Genomic DNA, 24,416 nt, shown 5'->3' with positions numbered 1-24,416 from the left:
TTAACCATTGTCACCCCAATAAATTCAATAAAAAATAAAAAAGAGAAGTCATAAGAATTAAATGAGATTAATTTATATGTAGCATTTAGAACAAAGATCAATATTAACAGATTAACAAATATTAAGTATTACCATTATCTATTATTTCTGTTAAAAATTTAAAAACTAAACCATGAAGATATGTTTTCAGAATAAACAGCAACAATGACTTTAGGACAATCTTCCAATTAAGAACACCTGGTTTAAGGTACCATCTTAAGAATTTTGCCATTATGCAATATTCACTGCTAAATCACACTTTTTAGATAGCACAGTTTTCAATATTATACCTATTTAAATTAAGCTAAATATAATTCCCTGGTTTATTAACAGGGTGGATTGTTAGTTCCTACAGTTACTATTTAGAGTATTGTTTGAGCTATCATAAAGATGGTGATATTTTCTAATAGTGATTACGCTTCTACCAAAATGGTGACTAGCTATGATAGCCCACGATTCTAACTGGGAATTAGTATCCAATGTGTCCCTGAGCTAACGGTGCAGTTTTAGAAACACTTACAGGCTTAGACACGTTCTGAAGACCAGAGCCATGTGAAGGTTTAGAGTGAGGATGATATCTAGGCAAGGTGGCCACTGGATTTGATGTTGGGTCTTCATAGTGCTGACTTGTAGGTGTGAACGCATCAGCAACACCTGCATTTTAAAATTACACAACACATTAAATATTTTTCTCTACAACCAATTTTGTCAAAATATTTCACTTTAAAATTAATATAGTACAGTAATACTATACCTTGACTGAGTAGCTCACTCTTTATTCCCTTTGAAGATGAGCTGGAGTTACCTCTGTTCAAAATATCTATAAAAATTACAGTTATTTTAAACAAACAAACAAACAAACAAACAATTAAAATGGACCCAGAGACACGGAGAATGGATTAGTGGTTGTCAGAGGGGAGGAGGGCTGGAGGACTGGGTGAAAGAGGTAAAGGGATTGAGAAGTACAGATTGACAGTTAAAAAGTAGTCATGGGGATGTAAAGTACAGCGTAGGGAATATAGCCAATAGTATTCTTTTTCTTTTTAAATCCTCACCCGAGGATGTATTTTTTAACTGATTTTTAAAGAGAGAGGGAGAGAGAGAGAAAGAGAGAGAAACATCAATGTGAGACAGAAACATTGATCAGATGCCTCTGATATGGGTCCCAACTGGGGATTAAACCCATAACTTTGCTATGTGACCTGACTGGGAATCAAACTTGCAACTTCTTTGGTGTATGGGATGATGCTCCAACCACCTGAGCCACCCAGCCAGGGCGAAAACATTCTAATAACTATGTATGGTGTGAGGTGGGTAATGGAAATATTGGGAGAACACTTTATAAAGTATATGATTCTCTAACCACTATGCATCTACCTGAAACTAACAAAATAATAGTGAATTTGAAAAATATATACACTTTTGATTAAATGAAAAAAATCCCATAAAACCTCAAAAAATTTCCTGTGTTTCCTCCTAGTAGAAAAGAACCAGAGCTCATAAAATAATTTATAAAGCAAAGGGTCACACAAAAATTGGGTTGTTTTATGTTAACAGAAATGCAGTGTTCTATGACTAAGCACTACAGAAGTCATCTAGGAGAAAAAATCTACTTGATATTGTTTTCACTCAGAAATTCATGCTATTTAAAAAGCTATTAAAGACCATTAAAGAGTTGTTCCTATAGTACTTTTTGGTGACAGTAGTCTATCAAATAAAAAGTTTTTAACTCCTCCCCCATGGTGGTTCTATTTAGCTCATGTTCCCTATGCTAAATACATTTTATGGCTCACACATAAAAAAATCAATAAAATCATTTAAATTGAGCTAAATTTAGAAATTTCATTGGCGTCAACTTTCTTTTTGATAGAATCACTTAAAACTAATACGGTTTATTCTAGTTAAGTACTGTTAACAGTCACTAACAATTGATATAAATCCAACTTGAACTGTTATGCCTTCAATAAGATAATTTGAGTAATTTTGAAATATGGTAATATTTCAGTATAAAAATAATCACAGTGCCCAGCCAGTGTGGCTCAGTGGTGGAATATCCACCTAGGATCCAGGAGATGGTGGTTTGATTCCCAGTCAGGGAACATGCCTGAGATGCAGGCTGGATCCCCAGCAGGGGGTGTGCAGGAGGCAGCTCATCAATGACTCTCTCATCATTGATGTTTCTCTCTCTCTCCCTCTTCCTTCCTCTCTCTGAAATCAATAAATAAAACATTAAAAAAAATTAATAATCACAGTGATTAGGAAACAATAAGAGAATATAATATTCTGTTCCATTTTCATAAACAAACATGCTAACAGGCCTAGTTTAATTTTTTTGTTGTTAATCCTCACCGAGGATGTTTTTCCCGTTGATTTTTAGAGAGAGCAGAAGGGAGGGAGAGAGGGCCGGGGGGGTGGGGGGGAGGAAAGAGAGGGAGACATTGATATGAGAGACACACATTGACTGGCTGCCTCCTGAGCATGTTCCTACAGGGGTCAGGGAGCAAACCTGCAACCCAGGTATGTCCCCTTGACCAGGAATTGAACCCGCTCTAACCACTGAACTACTGGTACCTTTCAATTTGCCACAAGAAATGATTTTGAGAATTAAATTAAAATAAATTATTCTACCTCTGATGAAACTGAATAGAAGTACTATTTCAAGTTTAGAGTCAAGAGAATCAAGAACTAGGCTTCTAGAAAAATAAAAACTTGTCTCTCAACCATACTATTATGCACTGCCATGGTAAGTAAGAAAACACTAGTATGTTGGCCACATTCTTTTGTAAATTCTCCTGGCTTAAAAAAGTAACTGTAATGGGAAAAAGTCTGTTTCCTCTTTCTCCCTTGATATTCAGTATGTTGTTCTTCTGCACGTTACACAGTTTTTGTTGGACATTTAAAGAAATATCACCAATATCTTCACTTTAACATTATAACAATGATAAGTCTAATTACTGTGAATGAAATCTAATGATCCACAAAGGTACTGGTCATGCTCTGCTAGAAAGCCACGAGGATTAAGTGTGCTGACTGCCTGTACCGTCCAAATACATGGGCTGAAGACCATGCTCTCCTTCATGAATGTAATCGGCAGTTGCTAGAAGGTGGCTGTGGTCAGAAGCTACAGCCCATGCTGGTACAGAGACCAGAGTCTGTATAATCATGGCGTGTCTGTCCATTTTGTAGCCAGGAATCAAGATGACACTGTGATGTCAGAACCCCCTCAGACACTAACATAAACTTATTTAGTATTCTGGTATTTTAAGCAAAGCATTCCGAACACTTCCTTTTCTAGGTACATTTGGGCTTAGGGAGAAAAAGAAAATTAACAAATGAACAGGTAAATAGACTACTTTGTTCCACTAAAAATTATGATTTCCAATTTCAGAAGGCCTACAATGCCGTCAGGTGAAAGTCCCAACTGCATTCTCCCTCTGATTCTCACAAATTCTTTTTTTTTTAAATTTATCTTAATTTTTGAAAGTATTATAAATGTTCCCCTGCCTTTTTCCCCACTGATCCTCTCTCCCCTGCACCCCTCCCCCCAGGCCTTCACCACACTATTGTCTGTGTCCGTAGGTTATGCATATATGCATATAAGTTCTTAGGTTAATCTCTCCCCACCCACCCCTGCCTATCCTCTGAGATCCCTCAGTCTGTTCTGTGTGTCATGTCTCTGGCTCTATTTTGTACATTGGTTTATTTTATTCATTAGATTTCACATATGAGTGAGATCATGTGATACTTGTCTTTCTCTGCCTGGCTTACTTAGCTCAGCATAATACTCTCCAGGTCCCTCCATGCTGTCTAAAGCGTAAGGGATCCTTCGTTTTTACAGCTGCACAGTGTTCCATGGCGTAAATGTCCATGATTCTCACAAATTCTTAATAACCTCTATGCTCCTCACCTTACAGAACAAGGACATATAAGACGACACACAGGTTTTTCCATCAGAAACATCTTATAAAACTTGACTGAAAGCAAATGCTTACTTGAAATGGCTGGTTTTGAACTTGATATCTCTCCAACGAAGATCAGCTCGTCATCATCCTCATCCTGATTTTCTTCTACTTTCTTCTGCCATGGCTCCAGTTCTTCTTCTTCGCATTCCATAAAGAGCTCTGCCATTTTTGAATTATCTGATTTTCAAAAGGAGAGAAGATCTTATTTTTAAAATACTTTTTGTAACACATAGTATGATATTTAACATGTACTTTACTGGATTGATATTTGTAGTCAATAAATGGTAGCAAAATTAAGAAACTCAAAATTCTACCTCTATTATCTGAACTAGTAAAATTAAGTAGCTAGATAATGATGGATGGCAATAGTTACTTACAGGGGCCAATAAATTTTAGGAACAACCAAATCCAATCAGGCTGAGCTTTAGTTTTATAATTAGAATGCAATTCTATCGATGAAAAGGACTGTACCTATTACTGAAATAAATCCCCACAAACCTCTACATTAACAAAAGGGAGATAAACTAAGACTAAGAGGCAACAGGTGGGAGACATAAGAGAAAAACTAAACCAGGTTGAGGGATACCAGGCACAGGGCAAAGCAGGAATGTGGTGCTATGACGAAAATAGGGAACACTGAGTGAGGCTCATTCCATCTCAGGACAGATCTAGGCATTTCTCACATGAAGAAACTAAGTGAAGAACATATTGTGAATACCACTAAGCTCCAAGTGCTGACCAAGCACACACAGCTCCTCATTATCATTCTGGTGCCTCATTCTTAAATATGGAAGCACAACTAATGAGCATCAGAAATATGACTGAAGCTTCCAATGTGAAAGACAAAAGCAATAAAACAAAACAAATATCTTAGAGGAAACAAAGAATATAGAGGGCAGGAGAAAATATTAGAGAGAATATAATTAATATTTTGAGAGAGCGAAGATATGAAACCTATAAAAAGTAACATTCAGAAAACAAAAAGATTATAATAATATAGCCAAAATTCAGTAAAAAATCCAATGCCAAAATTGAGTAAATGTCCCATAAGTGGAACTAAAATATATATACAGGGGTGAGCAAAAGTAGGTTTACAGTTGTTTGTACAGGAAAATAACATAATAAATAAATAATAATACAAGAATAAACTCTGGTGTACTCACAACTGTAAACCTATTTGCTCACCCTGTATGTATGTGTATGTGTGTGTGCATGCGCACATATACATACTAAACAGAGAAGACAAGATTGTTGGAAAATCAATTTCAAAGTTACAACTCACCTAATAAAACTTCCAGAAAAAGAATAAAGGAAAAGGAGAGAGGATGCAATCAAAGGAAAAAATACAAGAAAAATTCCCAGTTCTTAAGGATATAAATCTCCAGATAGAAAGGGCTTACCAGCACAACAATAATTAAGAAAAGAAGTCTACAGTAGAGGGACATATTGTGGAATTTCAGAATGCTGTAGATAAGAATTTTGTAACATCTGAGAGCGTAACAGTTGAGAGAGAGAAGTTATAATACTGCTTACACAAGTCTTAGTAAAAATAAATTTCAATTTAGGATTGTATACCCAGCGAAGATTTTTGTTAAGCATAAGGTACATAATTCTTTCATCAAGAATAAATGCCAGAGCCCAGCGGGTGTGGCTCAGCAGCTGAGCATCGACCTAGGATCCAGGAGATCACGGTTCGATTCCCAATCAGGGCACATGGGTGGGTTGCGGGCCCGATCCCCAGCAGGGGGCGTGCAGGAGGCAGCCGATCAATGACTCTCTCATCACTGATGCTTCTCTCTCTCCCTCTTCCTTCCTCTCTCTGAAATCAACAAAGACATATAAAAAAAAAAAGAATAAAGACCATTACATTAACATCAGACAAAATTTACCTCCCATTCATCCGTTCTTTTTTAGAAAGAATCCACCAAAATATGACACTTAAGAAGGAAGAGCCCTGGTCAGGTGGCTCAGTTGGTTGTGGGTTCAATTCCCAGTCAGGGCGAGTACAGGAGGCAACTGACCGATGATGTTTCTCTCTCACATCAATGTTTCTCTTTCTCTCTCTCCCTTTCTCTAAAATAAACATATCTTTGGGTGAGGATTTTTTTTAAAAAAGGAGGAAGACCCAGGATGCAGAAAACATGACATTTAACACAATATAAAGACAAACGAAAGTCCCAGGACAATAGTTGTTCAACAGGTCTAGACAGCAACCAGGCAAAGTAGAGCAGGAGAACATTAGTCCTGCGAGGAATGTCTTCAGAAGAAAACACACACACACACACACACACACACACAGATTAAAAATTAAATTGTTAGACATTTTACCATGCAGAAAATTGAGTTAAGAGGCTACAGAAGGGTGTGAGATGACTTGGCTATAGACCCTAACTAAATTAAAAAAATGAAAAACTTAAATTACTGGATATATTTTTAAAAAGAGAAAGAAGTAAACGTATCCATAACATACGAATACCATAGTACTCTATGCTCATCAGGGAACACTATTATGGTCCTCATAATAAAAACATGAAATATGATTTAGCCAAAAATTGAAATATAACTATGCTGGGAGATGCTTGGAGGGAGGGGTAAGTGTAAGAAAACCCAAATCTTCATATTACTTAATAGGAAAATCATTAGATAATGGCAAAAACTTATGATTCAACAGACAGCATTATGTATATGTGTGTTTTAAAATTTTATAAATATGGAAGCGATGATTAGAAAAACAGCTAAACTAATAATAGTGGCTGCCTTGAAAAACCGCGGGAGCATATAGTCCCAAACACATTCATACCCATGTGCACACCCCTCCTTCTTGCTCTTTCACACCCTTCAAGAAACGGTGGTTACGCAACTTAAAACTTTCTGATATTTGTCTTTTTAAAACTATGCGTGTATTGTTCTGGTGAAAAAAGTATGGAGGGAAAACTTAATATAATGGCAATAGGGATGGATAGAAATGGTGCTAATATATGTAATGAGACATGGCTAGGAAACAACAACAAAAATAAAAACAAAACAATTCCAGGGTTCTGGCTTAGACAATAACATATTTTTAAGACAAAGATATATTTAATTTATCTTTAAATGTAGTAATTTCTAAAGGTAATTTTACTAGGTTAAAATAATATTATCATTTCTACTTTTAACTCAATATTTAAAGGTGCTTGCCCTAGCCAGTTTGGCTCAATGGTTAGAGCATCGTCCCCCTTCTTCCACTCTCTAAAAATCGAAAAAATATCCTCCCATGAGGATTAACAACAACAACAAAAAGATACTATGCAAATACAATGATTTCAGGAGTGCATACAAAAGAAATACCTTAACAAATTGGTTTTATTTAAAAAAAAAGCACGTAATTTCTCCTTCTATACAGGTATGCCAAAATCATTTCTTGGCATAAAGTTGCTTAATGTTTAGTAGTTCACCTATCATAAAAGAAAACAAAAAACCTTCCCACTTTCCCAAATGTAACCAATTTTATGAACTATAAACTATACTTTCTAAACTATACTTCATAAACACACAGCCCATGGACACAGACAACAGACAGGGGAAGGACTGGGGATGGGTGGGAGACAGGGGGAGGGGGTAAAGGGGAGAAAGTAGGCAACATCTGTAATACTTTCAACATAAAATAAATTTCAAAAAATATCCTAAAGATAACAAACAGTAAAGAACTCATAAGGCTGAAAAAAGTAAAATATAAACATTTAAAAAAATACATGCACACACAGAATATTAAGTAAAATTAAAAAGTAATTCCTAGTTTAGCATTTGCACATTCTGAATACTTCAGAGCGCCATCCTCATTTTGTCCCCTGAAGCCCTCTGTTGTACTGCTTCTTCCGCCTGTAGTGTCCTTCCTCCTTACCTTAGACTGTCCACATTATTTAAGTACAGTAGAAAGAGCATGAACTTGACATCAAATTGAACAGTTCAATTCTTCATTGCACCACTTCTAATCATATGACTGGAGAAACTGCTTGGCTCTGTCTCCTCACTTCTAATATTGGTATAATATCAACCTAATTGAAGTGGTAAGGTAAATTCATGAAAACGTCATACAAAGTACCTAACTTCACGCAGATATTCAACAAAATATTAATTCCCTGCCCCTTCCCAACTCTTGGTTCGATGATAACTTCCTCAATAAACCTTGTTTTTCTTGCACCTTACTACATTGACATGCAATTCACAATTCACCATACATGATCTCACCATTAGCTGCTCACCATTAGTGTGCCTGACCTGTACGCACCTAACTCCAAAGCAAGCTCCCTGACAGTGAAGAAGGTATTTCCTTCTTCCTTTGTATTTCCTCTTACACACAGTAGTCTACTGGATATGCACTTAACATATGATAGTTTACAGGCTAAGAAACTAGGCAAAGCCAGGCAATGCTATCTTTTAAAAAAAATGAGGAAGACCCATGTATAATGATAATAAAAAAATAATTTACATCTATTTCATAGGTTTTCCTCATTTTTTTTAACTAGGTACTGCCACTGTAAATATATTTCAAGGTAGATTGTTAAATAAGAATTATTTAAAGGCATATAACAGTATTTATAGCATGATTTTATTTAGAAATAATTTAGTTTGTCTATACATAAAAAGTTTGATTAGGTATACAAAACCAATATTGGTAATTATCTGTGGAGATGAAGAAACATTTCATTTCCAGTTTACTAACATTTTTATTGTATACTGTTCTTTTTTATGATGAATATGTATTACTTTAATAAATGTGTTTTTTTTTAATGTGCCTACCTCTACCTTTCTCACCTTCTCTCATGAAGCAGTGTTATAAGTAACAAAGTCACCCATACGAGTATCACTTGCAGCACCAATACTTACTTTTTGGTTGAAAAGGTTTATTGTCATCCATCAAGTTGCAGAGTCACCTAAGCACCAACATATGACATCAATCAATTTTATGAGTCACTTTAACACCAAATATTGAAACATGAAACTTGGGATTCAGAAATCTTTGGGTCTGATTTCAATCTCCAGCAAACTCACCATGTGACTCCAGACAAGGTAGCAAGTTAGGTCTTAGTTTTCTGATCTATAAAATAAACATACCTACTATTAGGGTGGATTTGTAAATTAAATGTACACACATTTAATACTTTTCTCCTACGGAAAGCTTAGCTTTTGAGTTTGATGTGTTGATATACACACATGCTCCTCACTTTCCATAACTGGTTCATATCTGAATAAATGCAAATTTAGTAAATCAAATGCTGAATGTATAAAGCATTTATTACTTGAAGAAATCTAATGAATTATTAAATTACAAATAACCTATGAAAGGCATCGTTTTGTAAAAATGAGTAATCACTCTTCAATGTTTTATTAAATGTGAATTTTGAAATGCTAAATGACATTAATCTTTTAACTGTTATTTTATATATATATATATATATAGTCTTTATTGATTTCAGAAAGAGGAAGGGAGAAGGGGAGAGAGAGAGAAACATCAATGATGAGAGAGTCATTAATCGGCTGCCTCCTGCATGCTCCCGACTGGGGATCGAGCCCACAACCCGGGCATGTGCCCTGACCAGGAATCGAACCATGACCTTCTGGTTCATAGGTCGATGCTCCACCGCTGAGCCATGCCGGCCGGGCTACTTATTCTTCATATCAGAAATAAACAGTTATAATATGAAAATATGTTCAAAGAAATTTTTAGTTTATGTTTGTTTGTTTCTTACAAATGCTAACTAAAAGGAATAGAAAAGTAACTGGATAAATTTCATCACAGATGAACTGATTAAAAAATAATTACTCATTGCCTTCTGTGCTCAAGGTAATGTGCTCAGTTCTAGGGAAAAAATTTAAATGAATAAATCATAGCCTTGCCTTTGAAAGTTTACAAACTTATATGTCTATGAGTCTTTGGGCTTTTAAAAAAGGTGGTACATTAAACATTATCAAAAATGTTGCTTTCTTTAAAAAAGAAATGTGTGTTCTGAATTCTCATGCACGCAACATATTTTTAAGTATGAAATAGACATACTTAAAAACGATTTGTTATAAAACAAAAAAGTAAAAAAATCAGACATAAGAAATATAAAATATTAGGATAAACAGCTAATTGAGTCTTCACATTTGTTTTTATCCTCAGACTGCAAAAGCGAGCTTTCCTGGTTTTTCCAATTCCAAATTTTTTAGACTAAATTAGACCAAAGGGGAAACAAACTACTTTCACTTCAAAAGAAATTACTGCTGTAAATGTTTGAATTACTAGTACAACAATCTCTAGAATCTACTTATGCCCAATATAAGTAAATTTCCGTAGTTCTGAGATTTGACTATTTAAATGTCTTTAACTCAATTATTTGAATAGTTATCACTTGTCCTGCAACTAGAATTAAGGTAATGCACACGTCAAGTAGATAAATACATGACAATTCTTGCTCAGCATTAAGGACCTACTGCTAATACAAAGAATACAGAATATTTTTTAACAGTCACAACTGCACAGCCCATGAGACTCATAAAGAACTGTTATTAAATGATCATATAAAATATCTATTGACAGAAATACCTTAACATTAGTACTAAATGTACAAATAGTATATATAAACATGTCCTATCTACTGCCTATGACTATGGAGATGGCTTTTGGGGCCCATAGCAGCCACTGAGGAGCTTCAATGAATACATTCACAAACACTCTAAAAAGTGAGAAATTCTCAGATGCCATTTAGAACTACAACTTCAGTCTAAAGCGGTGCTATCCAGTAAGGTAGCTGAGCCCTCCAAAACTATCACCACAAAAAATCTAAGTCATCACCACTTCAGAGTTTTGGTTCCAGGGCAAAGGATTCTGTGGGAGCTTAAATAATCTGTTGGAGAAATATTCAGCAACATATGCAGTTAGAATCTTGGTGCTCCTATAGTAGCAACCCCAAAGGGTCTCTAGGTTATGCAACTCAGAGTTGGCATCAAAATAGGCTGAAGAGTAACGAACTCTCCATTCCAGCTGTTGACTCAGAAGAGATACTATGCCCATGTTTAATATACTGGTCCTATGGCGGAAAAATGAATCCCAAGTAACTGACTTCCAAGTAACTGACAAACACCTCCTGGAACACACCCATTCAGTTTTTGGAGATTGTCTATACAAACAATTATAATTACTATTTAGATAGTTTTTGTTTTCAGATTTATATATTTAAAATTCAACACTCTTTTAGTTCATTCTACAAAAAAAATTAAAAACATTAATGGATTAAAATAGTTCAAATGGTAAATTGTGTATTATGTGTATTTTATCACAAGGAAAAATATTTAAAAAATTAATGGATACCATTTCACACCCAGTAGGATGGCTATAATAAAAAAGACAGATAATAACAAGCATTGGCAAGGATATGGAGAAAAGGGACACCTCCAACACTGCTGGTGGGAATATGAAATTGTGCAGACACTGTGGAAAAACACTTTGGCAGTTCCTCACAAAGTTAAACATAAAGTTACCATATGACTCAGCAATTCCACTCTTGGTGAGAGAATTGAAAACATATGTCCCATAAAAACTTGTACACAAATGTTCATAGCAGTATTATTGATAACCAAAAAGTGGAAACAATCCAAATGCCTGATTGATGAATAGATAAACAAAATGTGATATACCTAAACAATGAAATAATATTCAGCCATAAAAAGGAATGAAGTACTGATACATACTATGATATGGAAGGATCTTGAGAACATTATACTAAGTGAAAGAAGCCAGTAAAAAGGACTACATATTATATGATTTCACTTATAAGAAATGTCCAGGAATAGCCAATTCATAAAGACAGAAAGTAGAATAGTGGTTTTTTGGGGCTGGGGGTAGATGGGGAGTGACTCCAAATGAGTATGGGATTTCTTTTGGGGGTGATGATTGTGGTGATGTTTGCTCAACACTGTGGATATACTAAAACCAATGAACTGTATACACTTCAAATGGGTAAACTGTATATGAATGATCTCAATAAAGCTGTTAAAAATTAATAAGCTGGCATATATATGTGTGTGTGTGTGTATCTCACATCTTCTCTATTCATCTGCCCCTCGATGTTTAGGTTGTTTCCATGCCTTGCCTATTGTAAATAATGCTGCAATAAACATGGGTGGTGCAGATATCTTTACAAGTTAGTGTTTTTGTTTCTTTCGGATAAACACCCAGAAGTGGAATTGCTGGATCCTATCAGTACTCATGCTTTTGTCTGTATTTACTACTGCATTGTCATCAAGCGCTAGAACATTTACTGCTGCTGGCTAATAAAAGATCAGAGGGAGAGGATATCTAAACGACACATCTGCACTAAATTGAAGAGCAAGTGACAATATGGTTTAATATTAGCTATAGAAATGAAGGTATAGAAAAGGTTCAAATAGAAAAATCTTGCTATTGTTTAGATAGATATGAATTATAGGTATGAAAAAATTAGGCAGTGATTTTGTTTCACTCAATGGATTAGCATCGATTCAGACATCATTGATTTTGAAGTTTTATTTGTTTTGGGTTTGTTTTTTTTGGAATATGAAAATTTATTACTACTGTGTTTTCACATCAAAACTTAAGATCTTGTTTTTTTTCCTTTTTGCCTTTGTGTAAAGTCAAAAGAGAGACAGTGGCTACTTTGACAACCTTAAAGTGGACTACAGAAATATAATGAACAGCATGACCTTTGTGACCAAATCCAGCAAACAGAACTTCATCATTTTCCTCAATAAAATTCAAACAATCATCATTGGGTACAAGGGCTGTGATTTTTCCCCCCCCCATTTTTGATCAGCTGGACCCTGACACACATCTTATAGAGGTGTATTTTATCCAGTAGGGAAAATGTTGAGCAAAAAACTGTAGTACAATGATGAGAACACTGGACATGGGCTGAAAAAATGAGTGTGAATTTGGAGTCTAAGACTTTCTGGCCATCAAACCTACAGGATGCTTAATCAACGTCTTTGAGCTTAGGTCTTCTATCTGCAAAATGAAAACAGTAATACTGGCTGAGAAGATAAAATAAAGCACATGAAAAATTATTGTGCAGGACTTTGCACTTAAAAGAAAAGAGCCCTAGCTGGTTTGGCTCAGTGGTTAGAGCGTCGGCCCGAGGACTAAAGGGTCTTGGGTTCAATTCTGGTTAAGGACATGTACCTCGATCCCCAGCCCCTACCAGTGAGGGAGGCTACCAATGGATGTCTCTCTTTCACATCAATGTTTCTCTCTCTCCCTTTCACTCTCTCTGAAAGGCAATGGGAAAAATACCCTCGTGTGAGGATTAAAATAAGTAAATAAATAAACAAACAAACAAATTCTAGTTCATGTAAAAGAACTGTTAAAATGTCACAAATAAAGAACACCAGGTCAGTAGTTCTCAAAATTTTTGGTCTCGTCACCTCTTTTCATTCTTAAAACTTATTAAGGACCTCAATGAGCTTTTTGTTTATGTGGATTATATCTAAAGAAACTTACCATATTAGAAATTGAAACTTAAAAAATATGTATTAATTTATTTAAAGGAACACTAAGCTCAGTACATATCCATATAAAAGTTTTAATGAAAGTAACTATTTTCTAAAACAAAAAAATTAATGAGAAGGGCAGCACTGATTTACACTTTTGCATCTGTCTTCAATATCTGTCTTAATAAAAGAGTTGGAATCACATATCAGCTTCTGAAACATATCTTCTGTTTTTCTAAGTGTATACAAAGAAGCACGCCATGTCTAAAATTTTATTAAATATCTAATAAAATTTATTTCATTCTTTTTTTTAAAAACGTTTTTTATTGATTTTAGAGAGAGAAGAAGGGAGAGAGAGAGGGAGACAGAAAGAGAAACATTAATGCGAGAAACATCAATTGGCTGGCTGCCTCCTACTGGGGTCCAGCCCAACCTAGGCATGTGCACTGACCAGGAACTGAACCCGAGACCTCCTGGTGTGTGGAATGATGCTCAACCAACTGAGCCACACCGGCCAGGGCTCAGTATTCTTTATTTTTATGTAAGTTATTTGTAAAATGACTTAAAATATAAAAAATAAAATGAAATGGTCCATTGGACCCAGATGGTACATAGAGATGACTACTTTTCCTGACATACTTGGAGGGAATAAAATCAACTCCTGAAAACTGTTTTGCATAAAATGAATCAAAAGTCTAGACACACTTTTTGTTTGTTTGTTTTTGTTAATCCTCACCCAAGGATATTTTTTCCATTGAGTTTTAGAGAGAATGGAAGGGAGGGAGGGAGGGAGAGAGAGAAACATCGATGTGAGAGAGAGATATCACACATCAATTGGATTGGTTGCCTCCTGCAGGAACCCCAACCAGGCCGGCGACTGAACCTGCAACCCAGGTACATGCCCTTGACCAGAAATTCAACCTGAGACCCTTTGGGTCTGGGGCTGACCCTCCAACCACTGAGCCACACCAGCCAGGGCTAGACATACATTTTTGATACAAATTACTGAGTAAACCAAGTCTTTCTGAGTCATCATTTAAAACAAACTGACTGAAAACCAAATATTTTAAGTCCTTCTTGATGTAGGAAGACAGAAAAAATATTCAGTTATATATTTAATTAGTGAACAGGTCATAAATATTTCTGACCTTTCAAGTTACTTTTGAAGTAAAAATATTTTAAATATAAATTTCCAATATCCTGTCACTAAAACTATGGATTACTTTTTATTTACAAAAATTGTTATTCACTTAGGTATTTCCCCTTTCCTATTATAACAACAGCAACAAAAATATTTTTGTATGGTTCTAAATGTCCTCTTGAATAAAGAGAACAAATGGGAGAGGAGGTACAGAATTATATATCCCTTTCCTCTTACTCATCTCTTCAACTAAAAAAAGCTGATGCTGAATAGTAAAACTCTGGGCTGGAGAAAATGGATTGGACTAGAAAACTTAACTGAGGTAAATAGGCTGAAGAGGGGAAGCTGAAATCTGGAGCCTTTCAACATCAGAACTTTTTTCAGTGGGCTATTCTCCAACTTTTCAACATGCTTGGAAATAATATTATTATTTAAATACTAAAATGTTGAAAAAAGATGAAGTATTAAAAATTTAAAAGGGGAATTGAAAAATATTTCTTCTGTTTCTTTGGGTTAGCCTCCTTGTTTATTCTCTTTAACCACCGTATTGCAATGCAAAGTGAGGCATGATACAGTAAATTGAACAATGGCTGAAGAGTTAGAAGACCTAGGTTTAAGAACCAGTTCTATCAATTCCTACCCATTATGACTTCCGTCAAGTCTTCTCCTTGAGGCTGTTTCCTTACCTTCCAAATAGTTGTATCAGCACCCCACAGCCCACTTCAAAATGGGTAATAGTCCATGAAATATGCAAATGCAAAATACAATTATAGTGGAATTTGAATCAATGTTAAAACATCAAGGGTCTACAGTCCTAACTTAATTTAATAGCAAACCGGTGCTTTCATAGGTTTGGTAAAATTTATCCTTAAGGAGACAGTTTGAGTTTTCCCAGTAACCCCCATAGCGGGACAGCTCACAAATGCTAAGAGGAGACTTTTGAGGTTTAAAGCTCTATTTCTTGGTTTCAATTTTATTGAATGGCACTAAAAGACATTAAAACTCACAGACCAAAACTGAAAAGGCCAAATTTATGTCCACATATTAAAAAACAACAACTAAAAAATTCTTTGCAAACAAAGAGAATCCCGTGATGATCTCCCATGCTCGCAGAGGCTGGTACACTTGACATTTTATTCTTCTTTCTCCTTAATAAAAGCATTAAAACTTGAGGTCAGTTCAGAGGAACTCCCTCCGTGTCTAGAGAAGGATAAAACCTCAGAATGAGATAATTTTTTCCATTAAGTAAAACCTGCAGAGCTCATTGTTTAAAAATTGTGGATGTAGGTCCACGTTTCTTCTCCGCTAGACAATAACGGAATGGAGCACGATTTCTAGGACGGAGGAGCGAAGTCCCTTTGGCAAGAACAAGGGTGCGAGCAGTCTCCGACCAGAAATCTGGGTGGGGGAAACCTAGACACGCACGATGGGCCCAGGGGCCTCTGAAGCCTGAGCGTTCGGAACCTTCGCTGGTGTCTTTTAGAGACTTCGGGGGTAGGCGGGTCTCGCTAAACATTGGCACGAAATGTACAAAAGACCAAAGGGAGCTGCCTCCCGAAAGCAAAGGCAGAACCTGACTGGGGACAGACAAACGCAAGGCCCCAGGAGATGAGGCGGTGGCGGCAGCCCGCGCGACCACGGCCTGAGCTGCCCGCCAAACCCTGCCGCCGAGCAGCCACCTCCCCGAGAGCCCTCCCCCGCCAGGGATGGCGCAAGATGGTGGCCCACCCGGCACCGCGCCACCGCGCCACCGCGCCGTCCCCTCCTCCGCGCCCTCGGCGACCCCGCAACTCCCGCCCGCACCCAGCCCCTCTACCTGCCTTTCTCCCTGCCAGGCCGCCGATGCCGCCCTCCCAGCCGGACGCTGGCGGTCACAGCCTCGAGCGACAGCCTCCGCCCGTTTCCCCCGAGGCGCAGGCGGGGGTGGGGATGGGGGTGGGGGCTACTTACCGCGCGCAGAACAGGTCGGCCAGAACGGGACTCTAAGGAGGAGGAGAAGAACGAGGAGGAGGAAAAAGGACGAGCGCGAAGACACTAGGCGGCGGCCGCGGCAGCGGCAACGGCTGCTGCCCAACGACTCGGCGCCGAATGAGCGCCGCAGCTCGCGGCGGCAGACTATAAGCGCGCGCTGCCTCATGGGTAGACGCCAGCTCCTCGCCTCCCACCCCCGCACATCCGGGTTTCTCTGTGAGTTTGCCGAACGACGGCGGAGGGAGGGCGCGTGCATGTGCAGGGCCTTACACGGTCTCGAAGGCCGCGGCGCTCAAGCCCCGCGCCGTGGGCCCGGCGCCGATGCCGGCTCCCCCGCATCCCTGCCGTGCAACCCGGGTGCAAGTCCCAAATTCAGGCTGCCCACGGGATCTGAGCACACGAGAACGCAAATTTTAGATCCTCTCTCTGTGTAAGGGATAGAGGCACCACTTTATAAAAAAATTCTATAACTGAGAGGTGAAAGTCTAAACCTGAGGAATAAAAGGAATGAAAATCATGTTATTGAAATTATTGGTTAATTTCCCTCCATTTGTTTAAACGTGGTTCGCTTCCATGCTATTCCCGGCATACAGATATCCATACTAGTCATTCAAATGTGAAGGAAGACATACGTGTACGAGAAAAACATTTGCCAAGATACTGCTTGCACAGACATTTTCTAAGCATTGTGTTTTGAACGGTAAAGAAAGTTTCCTCTCCCAATTTACCTTACAAGTTCTGTGGCAACAGTGGTCGTTCTCCCAAGAGCTACCCAGACCTAAAACCTTGCCATCACACTTCCTTAACACATAGCAAGTTCAGTCACTCAACAAATCCTACCAATTCTATTTGGAGCTGGTTTCTTCTTTCTTATCTGTACTTTCTTCTGCTACTGGCCCTGAAAATAACCTTTACAAGAAAAGAGCAAATAATCAAAATAACAAACATAGATAGTTAAAAGTTGCACAATCTTGGAGCATTTATGGATTGGTGCCCCCGCACACACACACACTTCTAGGCAGGCTGATAAGAAAGCCCAAAGTTTTCTCCTTTGTGACTGGGAAACTGCAAATCCAAAGCCCATGATGGGGAGCTTTACCTCAGTCCCATCCTCTAGACTCTACAGTCCAGAGGCTATAAAGTCCCAACGCACTCCCTCTTCCTCCCAAGCAAGTCCAGATCTGTTTAGATTCCCTTCTTTCCTAGGGGCCCTTGAGTAATAAAATTTACCTCAGATTCTCTGGGCGTATGGAGTGTCAAGTGCCTCCACATAGGAACTAAAATTGGGAGGGTGGAGTATCAAATATGCCTCAGTGGGATGACCAGAAAACATTTATAAACCAAACCAAAATTCCAATTCAATTTATTCTTTTTTTTTCTTGAAAAATATAATGGCCAGGAAGACCCAAAAACTCCAGTCAGCAAATGTTCTCTCAGAAGGAAACATACCCCAGCCCTGGCCTATGGGGCTCAGCGGTTAGAGCCTCGGCCCTTGCACCAAAGGGTCACAGGTTCCATTCTCCGTCAAGGGTTCGTATCTGGGTTGCAGGTTCAATCCCTGTCCTGGTCAGGGCTCATGCAGGAAGCAACCAATCAATGTGTCTCTCTTACATTGATGTTTCTCTTTCTCTCTCCCTCTCTCTCTTCCACTCTCTCTAAAAATCAATGGAAAAATATCCTCAGGTGCAGATTAACAAAAACAAACAAACAAAAAAAGGAAATGTACATGAGAAGCCAAATTATAATAAAAGGGATGCCTTGTGAGAATGCAATCCACAGACAGGAAATTGGATGATTTTTGACTACTTTATCCTTAAAACTCTTCCCCAAGCTTCCCCTGTTCTGTTTCTCACCCCATCAAAAACAAAGATGTCAAGTAGTACATCTGATAGAGTAACCAAAGTTCCTGGAAATGTATGTTTATTCTGAGCGGGCATTCTAGAGGAATTGCCCCCATGGAACACTTTTGTGAATGGAATAAACTGAATACAGGAAAGACAGGAGAGGTAGCTCTAGATACTTGGTATGTAGCAATGACAATCGTGGCTAAAAAATTATATAGCACTCATTGTGTGCTAAACACTGTTCTCAGTACTTTATAAATATTTATTATTTCACACTTTTTCAGGAAAGTATTGCTTTTATCACCCCCATCTACACATAACACAGAGATAGCAATATTTGTTTGCAGTCACACAAAACAAGTGATAAAGTCAGGATTTGATCCTGGCATTCTGGTTCTGGTGTCGGGAATCTTAGCCATTTATACTCTCCTATCTCTTTAGATTTTAGATCTAAATCATATGTTAAACAAATGAATAAGTGTATAGATACAATGAGAGACTGGGGTAAAAGATTCTTGGGGACATATCAAATAACAGGGGATATTAAACAATGCTGCCTTTATGTAGAATAAATGCAACTGGGTAAATACTTGGTAGAATGAATCTCCCGTTAAGAAAAAGTCACTCCTGTCATAAATTTTGGTGGAAGTAACACGTTTAGTCACCTATGTCTCTAAGGCCTTTCTATGGCCCTCACATTTGTGATTAAACTGCTTTAGCAGTAGAGGGCTCTTGAATAAATCTCAAGCATGATACATCCACATTGTAATTTCTAGGAAAAGAGAGTTTTCACATTCTTCCGGTAACTGCAGGCAGAGACTGACAGCCTTTCGGAGTTGAAAGTTTTAAATTTTTGTAATCAGTACTTTGCATTATGCTATATTTTGGAGGTGGGCACAAAGAAATACATAGCATAGGCCCTTCTCTTATGGCATTAACATCTGATTGGCAAGCTAGGCTCAACACCCCAGAAATGATTAGTGAGTAATGCAAGAACATGTGTAATCAAGTATACTAGCTTTGTGTGGTTCAGACTGTCAAGTGCAGTGAGAATGCAGAATAACAGGAAATTAGAGCAGATGGAAGTATATATGGAAGGCCTGGTCTTAAGGTGAATTTAGACTAAGCAGCGTCTTGAAGAATGAATAACATTCAGTAAGGCAAAAAGGCATTTTAGGTAAGAGCGGAGACATGAAGGAAAGTAAGGAGACATAATGAGAATAATGCTTTTCTGAGACTATAGAGGGACCATTTTGATTAGAGATGTTGTAAATTAGGGACATTGAGTCTGGGTATTATTTATTCATTCATTTACTCATTCATGCATGCAGCAAATGCTTATTGGACACAATGTCAGGTGTTGGGAATACTGAGATAAATGGGACCCAATCCTTGCCTTCAAGCTGCTTTCATTCAAGGGGTAGAAACAGGTTCCTAAATGTCTAAATACTATGATAGAGGTATGCTTCAAGTGGGTTCCTGACTCAGCTTGGGTGTGTCAGAGGAGGCTTCATGACGGAAGTGATAGCTGAGCTTAAATTACCGGTGGCAGACAACCAGTGAAAAGTGGTAGCTAGAACAGCATGAGGAAATTCTATGGGGGTAGAAGCATGTAGCAGCTATGGCAATACCCCACCCAGACCTTTCTATGAGAGAACCTGCTGCAGAGGTCATTGGTGACTGATAGACTCTAGCCATAGAACCTTTGAGTCTATTGCAGTGTTCCTGCCAGGCCATGCTTCCCCCTGGGGAACTCTCAGGCAATGATTAGGCATGGCAGGGTTACTAGTACCAGACTATTCTTGCCTGTTGTGGGATTCTTCTAATGGGAAACTTGTGCTTGGGCACTTCCCATCAGCCTTGTCCAGGACTTTCTCAGAACTGCACTGCATGATGAGGCTCTTCCTACTCAATCCTTCTTTCACAAGTGTCAGACCAGCATCATGGTTTCAAAGTTCTTCCCACCTATTTCTGCTCCTCTCCCACTTTATCCTTTACTAGTGGTTCTCCCAATAAATATTTTGCATGTCTAATCCCATCTTAACATCTGCTTCTCCAATGAACTATACTGAGACAAAGCAGCAAAATATATGCAGGAAAACAAGAAACTGCAATATTACCTGTGGGTAAGGGCCAGTGGAGGGAAATGAGATGGAGAGGTAGATGGGGGTGGGCTGAGGATACTGAATACCTTTCCCAGGAACTTGGATTTTAAGCCTGTGGACACAGGAGACATTAAAGGTTTTTAAAAATGCTCATTCGAGGATATGTTTATTGATTTTAGAGAGAGGAAGGGAGAGAGAGAGAAACATCTGTATAGAGAGAAACATCAATGTGAAAGAGAAACACTGATTGGCTGCCTCCACTAACCACCTCAACTGGGGACTGAACTCACAACCTAGGCATGTGCCCTGACCAGGAAACGAACCCGCAACCTTTTTGGTGTATGGGATGATGCTCCAACCAACTGAGCCACTGGCTGGGGTGCCGTTGAAGATTTTGATGGAAAAATGAAGTGCATATTTTGTGATTTAGTTTAATCTCTCCAGACTCAAAATGGAAGAGAGTCTTAGGAGTAAATACTAGATGCAGGGAGACCAATTAGGATGCCTCTTTGGTAGTTTAGAAAGAAATAACAAGAACAGTGACAATAGGAATGGAGAAGAGAAGATGGCTTTAATTAATATTTAGACAAAAAAATGGGGGGGGTGTTGGTGATTGCTTCACTGTGGGGATTAAATGTGAAAGTGGTACCTAGGATGAGGCTCAGTTCTCTAGTGTGGGTTTCTGCGTAGAGAATATGGGAAGAATAGTTTTTAGTTATATTTAGAACATGTTCGGGTTGTTTGCCCTATGGGTCATCTATGAGATGTTGAGAGGTGTAGCAGAATGATCAAGGGATGATTCTGAGTTGAAGACAAAAATTTGGGGATAGGTTAGTGTGTGTGTATAAACTCACGTGAAGGAATGTGTCACCTGAGAAGAGGAATAAGCTGAAGAGAAATATAGAAGTGGTACCACTGTATAAAAATGTGTTACACAATACTCCTTGAAATATATCCAATGGAATTTGAATTCAGTAGGGGTTTGGTATTTACCACCATCCATTAAAAAATACCAGGAGATCCAGCCATTCCATTTCTAGACATCTAAGAGCAATGAGTATACACATCGACCATGTGATATGTTCAAGAATATTCATAGGAATTTTTTCATAATGAAAAAAACCTAGAGAAAAAGTAAATGTCCCATCAGCTGTAGAATGGATAAGTAAATAATGGTACATACATTGCAATGGTTCTCAGAACCTTTTTACATCCTTAAAACTTTTTGAGACCCAAAGTAATCTACAGATTCAGTGCAATTCCTATCAAAATACCAATGGCATTTTTCACAGAACTAGAAAAAAATAATCCAAAAATTTGTATGGAAACACAAAAGACCCCAGGCAGCAACAGTAATCTTGAAAAAGAAGAGCAAAGTGGAAAGTATCACACTACCTGATGTCAAACTATACTACAAGGTTATAGGAATAAAAAAGCATGGTACTGGCATAAAAACAGATGCATAGATCAATGGAAACAAATAAAAAAATGCCTATATAGTCAATTAATCTATACCAAAGGAAGCAAGAATATACAATGGAGTAAAGACAGTCTATTCAATAAATGGTATTGGGGAAATTAGGCAGATACATGCAAACCAATGAAACTAGACCACCTTCTTATACCATATAAAAGAATAAACTCAAAATGGATTGAATACTTAAATATAAGACCTGAAACCATAAAACTCCTAGAAAAACATAGGCAGTAAATTCTCTAAAACTTCTTTTAGCAATATTTTTTCTGACATAACTCCCCGGCAAAGAAAAAATAAAACAAATGGGACTACATCAAACTTAAAAGGTTTTGCAAAGCAAGGGAAACCATCAACAAAATGAAAAGATAACCTACTGAATAGGTGAAGATATTCACCAATGATATATTCAATAAGGGATTAATATCCAAAATTTATAAAGAACTCAGAGAACTCAACACCAGAAAAGCAAACAACCCAATTAAAAACTGGGCCCGAAAAGACACTTCTCTAAAGAGAATATACTGATGGACAACAGACATATGAAAAGATGCTCAACATCATTAATCATCAGAGAAACGTAAAGCAAAACCACGAGATACCACCCCACACCTGTCAGAAAAGCTATCATTAATAAATAAACGAACAAAAAGTGTTGGCAAAGATGTGGAGAAAAGGGAACCCTAGTGCACTGTTGGCAGGAATGCAGATTGGTGTAACTACTATGGAAAACAGTGTGGAAGTTCCTCAAAAAGTTAAAAATAAAACTGCCTTATGATACAGAAATTCCACTTTTGGGTATATAGTTGAAGAAACCCAAAACACTTATTAGGAAGAATATATTCACCCCCATGTTCACTGCAGCATTATTTACAATAGCCAAGATATGGAAGCAGCCCAAATGTCCCTCAACAGATAAGTAGATAAAAAAGTAGATGGAGGGGGAGAGAGCAACCAAAGAATTTTTGTGCATATACACAACCCAAGGACACGGACAATGGTGGGGAGAGTGACTGGGGAGGGGGAAGGAACGGGGGGTAATGGGTCATTGGGGAGAAAAAGGGACATCTGTAATACTTTAAACAAAAATAAAAATTATAAAAAGTTAAAAAAAAAAAGTAGTGTTACATATATACAATGGAATATTATGTGACCATAAAAAAGAATGGAGTGTTACCTTTTGTGACAGCATGGATGGACCTAGAGGGTATTTAGTTAAGTGAAATAAGCCAGACAGAGAAAGACAAATACCATATAATACCACTTATTTGTGGGATCTAAAGAGTAATATAAACTAACAAACAAAATAGAAACTTATAGATACAGAGAACAAACTGATGGAGGTGAGAGAAGAGGGGTGTTTGGGGACTAAGTGAAAAATGGTGATGGGATTAAGAAGTACTAATTGGTAGTTACAAAATAGGCATGAAGATATAAGATAAAGCATAGGGAATATAGTCAACAGTATTGTAATAACTGTCTATGGTGCCAGGTGGGCACATGAATTATCAGAGGAAACACTTTGTAACCTATATGAATGTCTATCTGTTGTGCTGTACACCTGAAACTAAAACAAAAAAGTTTTGAGTGCAAACTGTAATTGAAAAAAAATTTTTTAAAAAACTTACTGAGGATAATAGAGTTTTAATTTATTATTTAAAATATTTGTCATATTAAAATTAATACTGAGAATTTTCAAAATATTTATATATCAACTTATTTTAGTAATAAACTATTAAATGTTAACATACATAAAATAATTTATTCTAGTACTTATCATAATTGTGGCTGACGGTTGTTACCAAATATCCTATAGGCTTTATTATTATTATTATTATTATTATTTTAAATATATCTATTGATTTCAGAGAGAGGAAAGGGGAGAGATAGAAACATCAATGATGAGAGAGTCATTGATCAGCTGCTTCCTGCATGCCCCCTACCGGGGATCGAGCCTGCAACAGGGCATATACCCTGACTGGGAATCGAACCTCGATCTCTTGGACCAGAAGTCGATGCTCAACCGCTGAGCCACGTCGGCTGGGCTAAAAAAGCAGTTTTGCATTTCCATACAGTGTGTGGAACTTATTTTTAATCCTCACCTGAGGATATGTTTTGATTTGGGAGAAAGAGGGAGAAAGAGACAGAAAGACATGATGTGAGATCCACGTGAGAGACAAACATTGATCGGTTGCCTCTGGTATGCGCCCTGCCTGGGATGGAACCTGCAACCTAGGTATGTGCCCTGACCAACAATCGAACCCACAACCATTTTGGTGCACAGGAGGATGTTCCAACCAACTGAGCCACCAGGCTAGGGCTAGCACTTTTTTGTTGTTGTTGTTAATCCTCACCAGAGGATATTTTTTCCACTGATTTAAAAAAAAAATTATCTTT

The 24,416-nt window shown here is 37.7% G+C and overlaps 1 protein-coding gene across 4 annotated transcripts in view; it reads right to left on the bottom strand.

Moving 5' to 3' along the window:
• The window catches only part of ZNF280C (zinc finger protein 280C), a 49,485-nt gene extending 32,751 nt beyond the window's left edge, over positions 1-16,734 (bottom strand). For 2 of the 4 annotated variants that reach the window (XM_081126157.1, XM_081126160.1), the window contains exons 1-6: positions 16,576-16,734; positions 9,033-9,078; positions 8,868-8,914; positions 4,032-4,178; positions 794-859; positions 560-693 (exon numbers count right to left, since the gene is read on the bottom strand). In XM_081126157.1, the coding sequence (XP_080982283.1) occupies positions 560-693; positions 794-859; positions 4,032-4,178; positions 8,868-8,898 (378 nt within the window). In that variant the 5' untranslated portion in view covers positions 8,899-8,914; positions 9,033-9,078; positions 16,576-16,734. Of the gene's footprint in view, positions 1-559; positions 694-793; positions 860-4,031; positions 4,179-7,881; positions 8,036-8,867; positions 8,915-9,032; positions 9,079-16,575 lie in introns of all 4 variants that reach the window. The other 2 variants (XM_081126158.1, XM_081126159.1) reach the window with 2 other exon arrangements.
• Positions 16,735-24,416: the final 7,682 nt, after the last annotated feature.

The sequence above is a fragment of the Miniopterus schreibersii genome, assembly GCF_964146895.1.
Source record: "Miniopterus schreibersii genome assembly, chromosome: X".
Classification (NCBI taxonomy): domain Eukaryota; kingdom Metazoa; phylum Chordata; class Mammalia; order Chiroptera; family Miniopteridae; genus Miniopterus; species Miniopterus schreibersii.
This window is presented reverse-complemented; position numbering and strand designations above follow the sequence as displayed.